The sequence below is a fragment of the Motacilla alba genome, chromosome 3 (assembly GCF_015832195.1).
Source record: "Motacilla alba alba isolate MOTALB_02 chromosome 3, Motacilla_alba_V1.0_pri, whole genome shotgun sequence".
Lineage (NCBI taxonomy): Eukaryota > Metazoa > Chordata > Aves > Passeriformes > Motacillidae > Motacilla > Motacilla alba.
Window position 1 is genome coordinate 62145933 of NC_052018.1, and position 15753 is coordinate 62161685.

Here is a 15753-nt window from a genome sequence, read left to right on the forward strand (position 1 = left end):
TGGAAAAAGTGTTAGGGAGGTACGGATCTGCGTGCCACTGTCAACAGAGAGCTGCTGGGGTTTTTTCCTCCGTGGACAATTATGCATACAGTGAATTTCTGAGTCACAGGCTGACATTCCAGCAGATCAAATTGTTTGACCAATACTGGAATAAGTGCAAGTGTACAAGCCTGAAATGGTGAGCTGGTTCTGTTTGCTCAGCTGACAGAAGTGTAGCAGTTGCTAATTCCATTGCATCCCCTGAAAGCAAAAAAGGAGAAAATGTAACAACCAGCGAGAGAAAATACAGAGAGACTCTGTATTGCTCTTTCCACTAAATATGCCCAAATGCAGGCAGACAGCTCTCTCCCCTCACTTCCCTGAGTGCAGAGTGTTTGCTTTATCTGGTGATGTAACTGCTAAATAATAGACAAACCTGGTATGAACTCTCCTACTTATCTCTGCGCGGGTACACATATGGAGGAATCTTTCTGCATTTTTCACTGGATCTTAACAGATCTATAACTAGAAATATGCCACTGCCCTCTGCTGGAAAAGCAGGAGCCAGACAAGAAGAAAAGAAAACCAGAACAGAATCTTGTAAATGCATTATATTATTGCATTTACTGCACTTGGTGCTGGAGACCCATGAAATGCAGCAGGAAAAGGACAGTGGGAATCCTCTGACCACTAGACAGAGCAGGATCCACTCCCCTACCATGGCTGTCTTTTCCCCTCACTTTGGAGGGCTCCCAGACTGGGAAAAACTTGGCAGTGGAGGAAAACATCAGACCAGAGTTAGCAGCATTTGGTCTTTCTCCTACACTTCCTGTATGGAATTCAGTTCAGATTTTTGAGAACCCTTTTCTATCTAAAAATGGTATGGTTTTTAAGAACTCCTCTAGAATAATTGGGATAAAAGTGCCCAGTTCAGACTATCTGTTACAAGCTAAAGAATCAAACTGGCATTTATTTTGTAAGGTAGATCACTCAACACACCCTGAGAGAACTGTGTCACTCAAAGTGCTGTGGTTAGGCACAGATGGTTGTGGTTAAGCAATCCATATGGACAGCACCACAATGTGCACTCATCATGAGTACTAAAACTGTTCTCTAGTGAGAACAACAGCAGCATTGGCTTTGAGCAAGCAGATGCATCTGAGGAAGGGTTATCCTTCCAGAAAAGGTTTCCATGAGATTTATTTAGCCATTTCTGGGGTGGTGCTTATCAGTCTGATTTCTCATCCTGAGAGGGATTAGCCTCTTTCTGAACTACAGAAATATTTTTCTAGATAAGCCTTCAAGAATGGAAATGCTGGAATTGTTGCCTTGAAGAACCATGAAAGATTTTCAACTTAAAGCTGCAGAATCAAAAGCATCAGTTTACACTGACAAATGCACAATAGCCATGGTGGTGTGTCCTACCTACTCCAATGGCCTTGTCTCCATTGTTGGTCAGGGTGACACAACCTGGGCAAGAAGTAAGAAATTATGTGAAAAGTATAAGATGCAAAGCAGGCCTTGGCAACTACCTTTTCCCTTCTTTCAGTTTCAGTTTCCCTGTCTCTTCTTTTTTCCCCTCTTTCCCTTTCTCTAGCACTACACTAAATGTGTGACCTGAGGATGGAAGTGTCACCATGGGTCCAGAAGATCTGACAAATAAATGGACTGAGTAACCAAAGACTGGCTAAGTGGAGGGTGAAGGGGAAAGCCTCCTTGGCACAGCAGCAGCTGGAATATTAAAGGTCTGCTCCACGGACTGGTTTGCATGATTGACTTCCATGGCATTAACTTCCAAACCCTTTTCCTAATTTGCTGACCCGTATGTGGGTTTACATCTTTGTATACAGCAAATGCATAAAAACTTTTTATAATGACTCCATGAATGACACATTGCTGCCCTGTAACTCGGTAGCTGTCCCTGAAGTTACATACATGTGTCTGATTATAGCTCAGCCTTTCAAAAGTAATAAAATGAAGTGGCATTTTATGTAACTCAATGAGTTACAGTAGGAAGCTGTTAACAGTAGAGGATTAAAATAAAATTGTTCTTGGTATTTAAAAAGTGATGAAATGAGGAGAAAAATAAATCCACCCCCAAATGCTGCAAATCACTCCTTACAAGTTTGGCATCTGCCAAGATTCTACTTGGGAAAAAAACCTGGGCTCCTTCCCTCAGAGGGTCCTCCCACACTCTTTGAGGCATAAAGCCCAAGGGTAGTGTTCACTGTCCACAGACACAGACAGACAGACCGTATACAGGTGCACCCAGCAGCCCCATTATGAAATGCCACTTTTCCCATAGGTTTTTTAATGCTTTCTAAAAGATATCACTCATATAAATCCTCATATTCCCTGCATTTTCTGTGATGAGACTTAAATGCAGGCGAGCAGATCTGACACATTTCCATCTTCTTTAGCATATTTCCATCTTCTTTAGAGGTAAGCAAGTAAAGGTAGGCCGTTAGTGTGTGGCATTTATTGTTTATTCATTAGTGTGCATTAATCAAGTGATTGGCTGAATCAAAATTTTCAGCAGTGATCAAAGTATTATAAGTTGAATGAGATTATTGATAATGAGGGACTACATCCAGCTGGAGAGAAACATGTAGAAAGAAATAACTCCTGAGTTTGAAATTATTAATTTGTATTACTTTAAAATATCATCCCAGCATATTGTCTGTTACCTTGATTTTTCTTTAATTTCTATGACATGACTGCCACTGTAAATAAATGAGATTGCATAACTTCCAGGTCATTCACTGAATGTGGCATTGAGTAAATTACAAAAGTGAAAGGTATATTCCGCAAAATGTGTTCCCCTGATGAGATGGAGTTAGTCTTGCACGTTTATTTCCAACATTTTGGCTAGGCGTGTACCTGTCTCAAGTACTTAAAAAACCACAAGATTATTTTCCAGAGTTCCACTGTGTAATTTTTGCCATTAAACACTAAAAAGGAAAAATAAAAGTCAATCATTCACTATTAAAAGACTTTAATTATTTGGAACACTAATATAAAAAATGTTTACTTGAAAAGGTTTCTTTCCATTTTAGTCGATCTTCAAACCTGTTACACTATATTTCACTGACTAGTATCACAAATTACACTGACAAGTTTCCTCAAAGTTGCAAAAGATAGAGCTACAGTAAACTATTTCACAAGTTACTTAGAAAAAAACATAGAAGAAATTATTCTTTCCCTCTTCTTCTATGATGAAGCAAAAACTTAACATTAAAGTAACAAGAACAGTCATTATAGTGCTAAGTATATTTGACATATTTAACCTCACAAATAAATAAATATGTACAAGGGAGGTTACAGCATGTCAACTACAAAACAGAAAGCTTTACATTGTAGAATTGAGAGCATTCAAGAGCAGCTAAGTGACACAGACAGTTTAAGATTACTACATGGTAGTAAAAAAAGAGAAAAAATCTTAATTCAGCAAAAATACAGATGTACATTAAACTGATAGATTACAGCTCAGCTTCATTCAGGATACTGTGGGGTTTTTTATTTATATATTTTTCATCTGTTATGTTTTATTGATTCCTCATTTTTTTCAGGAATGTCTGGTTTTCCTTCTCTTCACTTTCGAACATCTTAATCAGGTAGAAATCTCACAGTAAGCTGCTATGTGAACACTATTATCTACAGTAGTTAAGCAAGTGGGAATATAAAATATAAGTTCAGTAAATGCTTGTACATAATCTCTCTGTAAATTATTTCAATTATTAAATATATCTAACAACACTCACCCCTGTTATTAATTACAGTTTCAGTGAATGGGGCTGACTTCCATTCCAACGCCACAAATGTATTTGCAATTGTGAGACTGAGGTTTCACTCAGGTCTGTGTAGTGACAGCGGTGTTCCTGGGTGGAATCCATCGGGACATCCTCTTGCCACCAGGTGTTTGCAGCCAGGGGAAATGTGCCGTTTGTGCGGTCACAGCATTAAATGATCTCTGCACACAAAAGCACGTGCAAAGAGCAGAGAAAGCACAAACCCACATCCCTAATCACTGAGCATCCACCTGCTTGGCAACTGAAAAATCTCAGCACAACTTTATGCTCTCTGAATTAAAATAATTAAATACGTGCTAAAAATCTTTTGGTTTAAAAAAGGGATAATTTTAAAAATTACAACCTCCCTTAGGAGACATTCTCCTCTAAATGTGGTACTTGAAAAAAACTTTTATGTTTCAGCACATGCCTTCAGAAACATGTGCAGCTGCAATTTTTTATAAAGCTTGTCATGGGGTGAAACATGGTTCATGAGGAGAGATGCCCTTTTGGCACTCAAGGTCACTTGCTAATATGTCACATATTTATAGAGGGTAAAACATTTTTTATACTCTTTTTCTTGTCTGTTCTCTGCACACACACCCCCACACCCCTCAGTGTCATTATGGACATAGTATAGCAATATAGAAATAGAAATTCCTTAATATTGCCTGAACACCATTTAAACTCTGTGCATCCAACAACTTCAGTCATATCATCCAACAGGGCAACAAAGGGATACTGATAATGTTATGTGCCCAGAAAGATGTTGTTTATTTATTTTTGATAAACATGTTCCAGGTTATCCTAATGTTGCAATGCCATCTGATGGAGGTGTCAATACATACAGTATATGTGAAGTACAGAGACTGACAAACTAATGGGTTTACAAAGAATTCATCTTGCATTTAAATATTTAAACTTAAATTTTAGCACCTTCCATAGTTTTTAGATTGTCTCTGGTATATGCTGTCATACTTACTGTGTGTATCATTATAAAAATATGTGTAGAGAGAGTTCTAGGTATATATTTATATATCTATATATAGTTGAATGCCTTTTTGTTATTTTGTTTTGTGAAAAAAGAACATTAAACACAGACTCGAGGTGAAAGACACTGCATTTCATACATACCAATCAATAAATGCTGAAACACAACTCTGTGTAAACTGTTTTTCTATGTATATGGATACAAATTTGCCTGCATTTACAGCATATGCTGTTTTGGTGAGTAAAGTTTGCATGATCAGGTATATTTAGGCAAAAATGGTTTAAAATAACCCTTTAAGTGGTGGTAGGGTTTTATTCACTTATGAATAAAGAGCACTAGACATTCAAGAAGCAAGAGTCTAACAAGTGCCATAGGGAAAATCCATATTTTTCAAAACAAAAAAAAAAATCAGAAAACTGCTCAATAAAAGCTTGCCTGTACTGCATGACATGTCTGCTATTTTCTTCAGGAGTCAAGACTTGCTTCTGTTTGGATTATATTATTTAAAGTTAGGCTTGTGGCTCTTCAGTCTTAAAAGATTGTAATTAGCTGTCCAGGCATCGTGCTGGCTGGCACACATTTAAAAACAGCTCAATACCATGGTAAAAAAACGGTCGTTTTCCACAAGAGTAAAAACTTAAAAAAAACAGTCCTTAAGTGGAAGCTGTTTGCAGGAGAACACTATAAACTGGGAAAAAATAACTGAACAGGTCACATTCAATGACATTCAATATTTTCAATTCCAGGCAGACATTTTGTATTCCTTTGATTTAAAAAAAAACCCCAGCAAATCAGAAACCCAGTTAGAACTTTGTGCTGCGACTAAATGTGTCAGACATGATGATATTTTTATAGAAGCTGTCGGAGTGAGGATTGCAGTATCCTTTGACTTTGTCAATAACCTGGTGGACAGGGATGATTGATGTCTGTTCTCCATCCTCTTGGGCAAATTTTGAAGATGGCTTGTCAAGAAAAACATTCTCTAAGAGGAGGAAAAAGCAACAAGAAGTAGTTAGTTAAATTCACGGTTTAAAAGATGTGTCACTCCCACGCTGATATGCCTTCAATTGCCACTACTGCTGAACTAAATTACTGCCCTAAAAGTCAGCAAATAACTTTTTGGCTTGAGATTGCTTCTTCTACATTCTTTTGAGATGTCTGGTTTTGTGGGCAGACCTTTCAGGTATCTCTTGAAATTATCCCTCTATTATTTTGCCTAAAGTGTTACTGACTCCTCTGACCCTTTAACATAATAATTTACTGCTGATGCTCTGAGTCTTACAAACTAAAAGTATTTTGATAGCACTGGAGCTCCATAAATTGCATCTCCACATAATAAAGTACTGTAGAATGACTGCGAACAGATTTAATTATTTCAATGGTGGATGTTTTGAGCTATGCACAGAAATAATATAATCTGTGCTGAATGTAGCAGAGGATATCTTTCATCCTAAAGCAGATAACCAGAGCCAAAACTTTGTGATTGCCTAGCCTCACCTTGTTTTTTCTATAATGTGCAGGCCAAAAACTGTAAGGAGGAAAGGATGCAGCAACTGGGCCACCCTTCAGAGTTCATGAGCTAGAGGTCAAGGGTGAAGCTGAAGAGGTAAAGAAGCAAGGCAATTCCCAGCCAGACTGGGAAAGTTTGCTTCAGCGGCTCGCATTATTGCTGTTCAGAGAATGGTCAGTAGGTAGAGCTAACGTAGCGAGAAATGAGAAGGAGAGAGCTTGTCTCTCATTTTCTCAAGCATGCTGTCCTAACTGAGCTCTCTTTCTTATCTCTTCCACTGCAGTGAAAGTGGAATAAATTCCCTGAACCTGAGCAAAATCTGTACTACTGCAAGCCAGCAGTAAGGTGGAGCACCCTGGGAAGAAATGTTTTCTACAAGTGATATTTTTGATGGCTGTTTACAAGACCTCGGTGAAGTCATCTCCTAAAATTCCTTGTCAAAGGATCATTTAAGAATTAAGAATACTACTTGAACCATGATTTAATAAAAAACTTTTCTTAGAAATAAACCAACTAAAAATAAAAAGTAGCCCATCCCTGGAAAAGTCATGATACCAAGCCATAAAAGAGCACAAAGTGTTGCGAAGGAGAAATGGATTGCAGACAGAGAAATCAAAACAGTTTCACTCATTAAAACAGAAACAGGCATGTTGAGGCTTATCAGGATGATTTTTCAAAGCACGCAAGAATGTTCATGAATTGCAGTGAGTAACTCCATGTCCAATGGCAAATTTCTGACTACTGAGAGCCTTTCAAATGTATGCATTTACTAACCAATGGCTTCACATCTACGTACAGGGTCAAAATCATGTATCCCTGAAGTAAGTGTGAGCTGTATGACCAAATTCTCTGCAGAGATTGTCTTAAGTTCTAATTCACTTAAGTGTTACAGAGGATATTTAAGTACTTTCTACAAGTAGTTTGATTTGGGTTTGTAGACAGCTGGGGCACAAGATGCCACAGTGACCTCTTTTGTCCACCCATGAGGGTCCATCCAGTATTTGTGTTGGTGCATTCTGTAGTCAAGCAGCAGTTCATAGGTCAACTTTCAGGCATATATAATTCATCATTCAGAGTAATTTTCAGTGCTATTGAATATAAAAATCTCAATGTCTAGAAGACTAATCCAGTAATGGCCATAGACCAAATACAAATATATTAAATTTTCTGTAATAACTTTGATAAATACTAAACAATCTTCTGGAACTCAATCAGATTGTTTTTTCTTTTTAATGTATGCTTCATGTGTAGGTGTTTCAGGATAATCTCCTTTCCCCAGGCTACTGCTCACAAGCATTAATGTCTGTTTTCTAAAATGGTATCCTCTAAATGCTGCGTGCCCCATGCAGAGTGCAGACACCCAGAGTTTGAAGCATGCTTGTCCTTTGATTCAGCATCAGTGGTGCAAGATGTAATAGAAATAAGCAGCGTTTCTGATTAGCAAAATCCTCTGTGTCAATGAGGACATCATGCAAGAAGCATCCCTCCACCCTGTTCCAACCATGCATTCAACAAAAGCAATTCTCACTTTACCTGTAATGCTCCACCACTGATGAGGAAAGGGCCTTAGAAGACATTATCTACACCACAAACACATGAATGCTTGTGTCAATTCCAGGGAGCACATTATTACCATATCAACAAGACTTGCCAAGACATGTAGCTATGGCATTCTTTGCCTGCAATTTAGCTAAGTTGGCAAACTGAGAAGTTCAGCTGTATTAACAATCAGAATCTGAATATTATTTTTTATTACTTTTATTATTTTTACACATGAGAAGATATGTCAGTATTTAAAAACCTAGTGTTATCAAAAATTCCTGTGGAGTATCACAATAAGATGTGTCTTTTGGAGAACAAAATTCCAAAAAATAAAAAGAAAACTGTTGTGTTCTCTTAATGTCCAAAAAACCTTCATATTAAAAAATTTGATTGCATTAAGAACTGCAATCCTTTTTAGGAATAATTTAGGCATGGGATTAAGCTAATAATATTTGAAGAATATATATGAGCAAGTTTCTTTTAACTTTACTACTTCTTATCTGGAAGTTTCTTTGTTTTACTTCAAGAACACCTTGCAAAAACTCCAGCACTTAGTCTTCTTAATTGATAGCTGGATATTAAAGATGCTGTTTGTGGAAGACTGCTGGCAGAAGTGTTCCTGCAGGGAAGAGATGAATGAACAGGGCAGCTGGGTGCACTGCACACTGAACCTGACCTGGCAGCAGGGACAGGCAGCCCAGGGAGGCAGGCACCACCTGTCTGCTCCCAGTGCAGTTGTGAATAGCAGTCCTGAGTGCAAACTAAGGTGCTATCAGTCATCAGAAATTTCTAAGATACTTCTCATTTTTACTGTATTCAAAGCAGATGTACTTCCAGTATGTTCTCAATAAACAATAAAGTTTTGAACCCTAAAAATGCCTGATGCACAATCCCTTATGCTAATGGATGCACTGAATCTTGGTCAGTGAGAAAACAACAGCGTAATTAATTTAAAAAAAGGAGTGTTTGTGCCTAACTGAAGCATGTAATGATCATCAATTAAAATAATAGAAGGTATTTCTGGGAAACTATGCCATGCATCAAGAAAGGTGAGTGTCCCATCATAAATGAGACATTGGGGGCTTAATGAAAATAATTAATACTTAAGAAACAACATAACTTGCCTTCTAGTGAAATCATCTACTTCATAGCTAAACATTTTTTCTGATAAATATTTTAAAACAAGTAAACACACCTTTGAGTTAAATATGTGCGTATATTTTATTTCCACTATATTTATAAAAGAGTATTGTATAATAATGCTATGTGACTTTACACAGGACAAAAACATGCACTCACAAAAACAGAGTAACAAAAAATTCTGAACTATATAAGTGAATTTCTGAAATATTATCTCAAACACAACCAAACTTGCAAATCATTCCAGCTGCTCTCTTTCTTTGCTCCCATTAGGTCTTCTTAAAATTAGCATATTTTCATGGTATGAGTGGAATACAGATGATGCCTTTTATTACATATACCATTGATATCTAAATAAATAAGCAGTAGATACGGCTATTTGTAGAAGGGCAAGACAATGCATACTCTGGGAACACAGTATCCATTTCTGAGCAGGCTCCATTTGTTGTTTTACCCATAAATGTTTTACAGTTAGATGAAAGGAGTTTAACCAAGACAATCAGCTGTGGACTTGGACTCTGAAGACTTGACTCCTATTTCCAGCTGTAGTGCCAGCTTTCATGTTACCTTGGGTGAAGAACGTCATCTCTCTGTGCTTTGGCTACCCTGTGTTTACAATAGGATAATAAGCAAAATTTGCTTTCATCAAGCCTATTTCATTTAGTATGGGAACATATGGAGATCAGATCTATATATTGGATGTATTGCACGTTGGGTAATGGTTCTTATTTAACAGTAACATATATTTAAAAAATACTGGCACGAATTCATGATATTTTCTCTCTTTAACCTTGGGGTAGAAATGCTTGCTCTGCCTTTAACACAAACCTATGTGCCCACAGATGCACTGGGTTGCAATGCAAGAACTCACCTGTATGGCTGTTTCGTTTGCAATATGTATTCGTCGTAGATTTTGACTTGGATGTTAGGTAGGTTGAATTGGAGCCGATGGAACTGGAGGATAAGGATTTCCCAAGATTATCGGAACTCTTCTTTATAATATTGGTTGCTGTTTTGCTCCAATCTAAAAATGATTGAGAAGTTTTACATAAATAGCTACCGTAACAAATGCCTAATTTATTCAATTATGATTATTTCAAGTATCTGATGCATTTCTTAGTATTGCTTACAACAAATACCCCATCCTTTTCCTGTTAGGTATCCTCTTTGGTTCTTAAGAATGATAAAAGTATTCCAACTTGATTTACTCTACTAAAACGTTGAAATTGGTGGCTCTAACATTCTAACAATAGTTTGTCTGGACAGCAGAACTGCAAGTATGACCTGGCTTTCCAGAATGCAGAAGAGCAGAGAAGCTCTGTAGCAGTATAGGGATACCAAACTTTCCTGACCTGAAGAGCAAAATCCACAGGTGATAGGATCATTTACAATGATCTTATCTGAGTGTTTGATCTGCTTCTGCTGCTGCTGTGGAAGATACTACATACTAACAACTAGCTTGTTGTTTAGCATATTGGCATACAATTTACATAATAAAGTTTATTTAGTAGTTCACATTTAAAGAATTTTGTCCAAACCATTAACACAATGGGCTGCTATGCTGGAACAACTTCTAAAATTAAATTAAATAGCTAATACTAATAAACTGACTGAAGAAAACTAACACTTAAAAACTCACCACAAGTGTCCCAATACCAGTAGAATAAAAGTAACTAGTTTTGCACCATACAATTGGAGGTAAATGCGGGAAGTTTCACAATTAAGTCATCTTGCTAATGGAAGAGAAGTCCAAGCCAAAGAAACATGGCCACTTTAGTCTTGATTTAAATCAAGACAAATACTTTATCGTAAATTATTTCTAGAGTGTTTAGGTATGCAAATTCATATTCGACTTATATTTCACTGTTCTGCCTGAAAACAGTGTCAGGTTCATGGAGATTAAAACCAGCCCATGGAGATAAACTGTTTTATGCCAGACATAATAACATCACATTAACTATACCACTGAAATATTCAAATGCTTCATGTTTTTATTTCTACCATATTCATACCCACAAGCTGCCCAACAGCAGCATAAAAAAAAAAGAAAAGGAAATAATTTGATCCATCTTTTTCAGTTCAGCGCTACAGGATTAATCGGATTGAAACTGAAACAATTTGGATGTCTGATCAGAATGAATATGATTTTCCTAGTTTGTATTAACCCTTTGAAATAATGAATGAAGTTTTCTTGCTACAAAATGAAAGCTTACCATAGAAAGCAATGACCTTATGTCACCTTACACCAGCTGTAGATTTGAACACTGGTCATTGAACAAGAACCATATGAGAAAGAATTATATGGTCCAAATCACCACATCAGACAGCAAAGGAAGAGTCAGTTGCCTGAGCAAAGCAGTCTCATGCCATCCAAGATGGCCAAAGGTGCAGGAAACTATAAGTGCAGTGGCCCAAGCATTGGACTTTCCATGTGTCCAAACCAACATCTCTCCTTTCACTCTGACTGTTCCAGATGAAGGTGAACTTCAGTTCTAGAACCTAATCAGGCTACTCTTAAAGGGATTTTCTACATTTCTGAGTCTCTAATAGTCTCTGAAGTCAATGGCAAAGGACCGGACAGTTTAAAAAGGCAAAGATAAAGGCAAAAGAAGTCATAATATTTCTATGCAACTTTTTAGAATTGCTCCTACATCAGCTTAACAGTCCACACAATTCAAAGTCAACATGCTTTAATATAGGTGAAAATGAGTCATACTGAGCTTGGAATGACAAAGTTTGAATCTCTGGGTGATTATTTTTTAAAATTTTATTTTAAGGGCCTTCCAAGACCATCACCCACATCTCTGGCTTACCTTGTATTATATTAAAATAACACAGCAAGCTGTTTTCCTGGACTTTTATAGACAACTGCAGCACCTAAGGAGGGGAGTTGTGAACTGCCTTTACCTGAATTGTCTGCCAGTCGGAATCTGCCGCAACAGAGATGTCTCCTCCACTGTTTCTGCACATTTTCTTTCATAGCACAGTGGAATACAAATATAAACAAACCTATGACAAAAGCAAACAAACACCAAATGAAGCATGTATTTATAAACAGATTAACTGAAATTTGTAATCAGAAGACTATGAAGTACAAACAACAACAAAAAAATCACCTTAATATTTTTTATTGGTATCCATGCATCATTTAAGAGGTATGGAAATTACTAAAGTTTTCCAATCCTCTAATTGCCATGTAAGTGTCTGGGATATCAGAATACAGAGATTAGTATGCCTTTTATTGGCATTGTTGATTTAGCCCAGCGTTCATATTTTTCTTTCCTTTTTTTTTTTTTTTTTTTTTTTTTTTTTTTTTTGCTTAGAGGAAAATGATTGAAAGGTCTTTTCTTTGAAGCAGATGACTATTCTGCACCCAACAGGACTGCAAGACAGAGACTGCAAAATAAATACCAACATTATTATATTAGCGAGGAGGTATTTTATCTCCTGGTTATGGTTCTGTATGTACAGAACTGTGGGCTGTATTCTTTTAAAACCAGACATCTTGTAAATGGCACTTAGGGGTGTCCTAATGTAGTGGGTTGAGTGCTGGCCAAATGCTGAAAAAGCACACATGGATTTATGTGCATCACATGCACGTACTTGAATGATTATGAAAATGAATATGCGCACAAGTTCTAATTAGGAGTCCAGCTACTCACTCCCAAAGAAAACTAACAGATTTTCATACTCAATTGTAATAAATGTGTTTAAGAATGTTTTTGTGGAGTTGATTTTTCTCATGGAATTTTAAGTTTTTGTTTTCAAGACAGGAGATAAGCATCCTACCATGTGATAAGGTAGGTCTTAACAAGGCATATGGTATGTTTTCATCACCTACAGATGTACTTTGGAGCTAAATATAGTAGTTGGAAATGCTCCTGCATCTTCTCAGGTTGGCACTGGCTGTGGAATCTTCTGTTGTTCTGTGGGTTAACCTATTTCTTGTTTTACTTGTACTGTCTGTGAGAGAGCCAACCTGAGGCTGAACACCTGACAGTAAAATGCTATTGCAAGATCCCTCATGATTTTATCTTATATGTGAATAAATGCTACATAATGTGGGCAAACATGGTCAAGTGCCTTCTTCTAAAACCATTCCTTTATGATCATCATGACTAGCTCTGTATGTCTACTCATTTGTCTACAAATGTCTTCTATGTTTCAGCTGTCAGAACACAATGGCAGGGTATAGCTTGGATCATAATGTTTTGGAGAATCAAATTATCTTCTTTCCTCCAAACTGCTGAGGCCTAATTTTGCAGTAATGCATGTCATTGAATTTGAGTTGTATTTGCTTATCAGGCCAGGTTGAGACCTCTGGAATCAGTTAACTTCAGGTAGGGGTTGGGTCATGAGACACAATCTTTCCCAAGTTTTTCAAGAGCTGATGGGGAGAAAAAGGAAAAGCACATTTTAAAAAAGGCATGACCTAATGCATCTCAAATGTAACCTCTCTTGGATTATGGTAACTGTATTTGCATTTGGTAAAATATTTTTCTATGTGATTTGTTTAAAGCACAGGGCAAGTCCAATGCAACCACTATCAGCTCTTATAGGGCTGGAGATATGAAGCTGTTTGTGGCCCAAAGTTCTTCTTAGAGCTTTTACACAGCTTACAAACTTAGTAAATTGATGCTTAAATAAATTGCAGTGAATGTTCTGAATATTTAAAAAGAAAATGCATATTCCATAGTAATGCAAAACAAATGTACTGCATTAAGTACTTTGCCTTTGCCCTGTCTGGGCTTGGTCTCCAGAATTTTTTTCTCTGTATTTCATTATTCATTAAGTTTACAATGTGCTTTTAGTAGTACAGCTTTGGTTTTGGTTCCCAGAGACAAATCAGATCCTAGGCTTGGTTCTAACTTGGCTCTGACTTGAAAGTATTTGGCTTGCCCAGGCATATATGTAAAATGAGCAGCCAAAAAAGAAATGTTCCCATATTTTTTACTCTGAGTGTCTAGGAGAGAGCGTCAAGAATTTCCTTTTGTAGATGAAACAGCAAAGTACACTAACACTAACAGTTGCTGCAATTTGTTTTTTCATTGCCAGTGCACAGAAAACTGCTCCTGGAGGCTGCTGGTATACTCATGCAGCTTTCAAAAACATGAGAGAGAACAGATGTATTTACCAACATCTCCATTATTAAGCTGCTAATACTGATGAAAGACTTGCCATATGCAAGTCTTGAAATGCTTTTTGCTGCTAGGGAATGCTTTCTGATACAAATTTGCCCCATTCTTACTGCTACATGAACACTGTACTAGTTATATAGGATTTTAAGCATCCTCTCCCTTTATTCTTTAGCTTTCCCTAGCTCCTTCTGACACAGCAATAAGTACCTTCAGAGAGAAGATTTTTATCTCCTATTGCTTGATTTGACGTGCCTGAGTATAGACTGCATCATCATTGCTACCACAATCCATGAAAATCTCATCACTCTTCTTTTTACATTTACTTCTCATCTTTTTCAGTTTCATCTTCTAACTTAACTGCATTCTAAATATTCATCTTCCATTAAATAGTGCCATTACCCCATTTAGGCAATGTTGATCAACCTTGTATGCACGCTGCACATACAAGCTTAATTGATTGCACTGGAAATTCTGGTTACAGAGAACTTGTTCAATTTGGCCCTTGGCAAGGTTTTCAGAATTTAAGTCTTTTTTCATGTTCTTCCCATACTTCTGATCTCTCTAGGCCTGTCTGAATTTCTAACAGACACAATTCAGTAAATACTTCATTATGCTGCTAGGGGAGTATCAGAATGTCCTTTGGAAAAAACAGATTCTAGTAAGAACACCGCATCCAAATATTTTTTGTCATTTTGCTTAGCATTTTAGGTTGAAACTGACCCAAACAAAAACCCACAACATGATTCTCTTTCCATGAAAGCTCAATAAATCTTCCAGTGCAGTAAATACATCTCAACTGCATCAGATAAAATCTGCACGGGGTGATAGTAAATACTTTTTCCATAAAGAGAAGATATTTTGCTGATCCTAAGAAAATTTCATTTTTATCTCAATATTTTTGTTGCATAACACATGTTCCTTTAATGACATTCTTGAGGGTTTTTTTTGGGGGGGGGTTTCTGGTTTGGTTATTTTCCCCCCCCCCAAGATTTAATTTTTATGTCAATATGTGTGTGGCATAACACATGCACTTCCAATGACCTCAGGGTTTTCTCTTCATTGCATATTTAGTTGCTCTTTATAGGTGTATAGGGCAAGCACTGGTGAAGAATTTTATGGCAATTGAGACATATGCAAATTTTAGCTCTGAGTTATTTTTTTAAAAAATATCAGCTATGTCATTCTGTAATTTATAACCATGTGATTACAATTTACAGCATTTTTCAGAAAGACAAGCTATGCTGGAAAAGTAAAATTTTGAAAACTTGAGTAACAGAAAGAAAAATAAGCTGATTGCAACAGCCACTGGATTTTTCTTAAGCAAAGAATATCCCATATGTCTCTGCTATCTCTCCACACTGACACATGACTGAATTTTATTTTATGAGTTTCTCATGCCTTAATAAAATATTTATGAGTTTTACAGATTCCCTACAAAAAATAAAATAAGGAAAAAGGCTTCCTATATTTGTTATAATCAGTGAAAGGAAATGCTGAAGGTCATACAGCATGTACCTCAACAGAGAACACTGCAGACTGTTAGCTAGGGAGAGCTCTATTTATAATATAGCTCATTTTATGGAAAAAAGACATTGAATCCATAATTAATTTACATAAGATATTCAAACCACCTGTAGTTGGTATTATTACTCCACATAAGGGGAA

The 15753-nt window shown here is 36.8% G+C and overlaps 1 protein-coding gene across 9 annotated transcripts in view; it reads right to left on the reverse strand.

Moving 5' to 3' along the window:
- Nucleotides 1-2957: 2957 nt before the first annotated feature.
- ADGRG6 (adhesion G protein-coupled receptor G6) overlaps nucleotides 2958-15753 on the reverse strand; it is a 111076-nt gene continuing 98280 nt past the window's right edge. For 7 of the 9 annotated variants that reach the window (XM_038131054.1, XM_038131048.1, XM_038131052.1 and 4 more), the window contains 3 exons: nucleotides 11858-11959; nucleotides 9822-9974; nucleotides 2958-5740 (listed from right to left, as the gene is read on the reverse strand). In XM_038131054.1, the coding sequence (XP_037986982.1) occupies nucleotides 5562-5740; nucleotides 9822-9974; nucleotides 11858-11959 (434 nt within the window). In that variant the 3' untranslated portion in view covers nucleotides 2958-5561. Of the gene's footprint in view, nucleotides 5741-7801; nucleotides 7849-7879; nucleotides 9557-9821; nucleotides 9975-11857; nucleotides 11960-15753 lie in introns of those variants that run through there. The other 2 variants (XM_038131055.1, XM_038131057.1) reach the window with 2 other exon arrangements.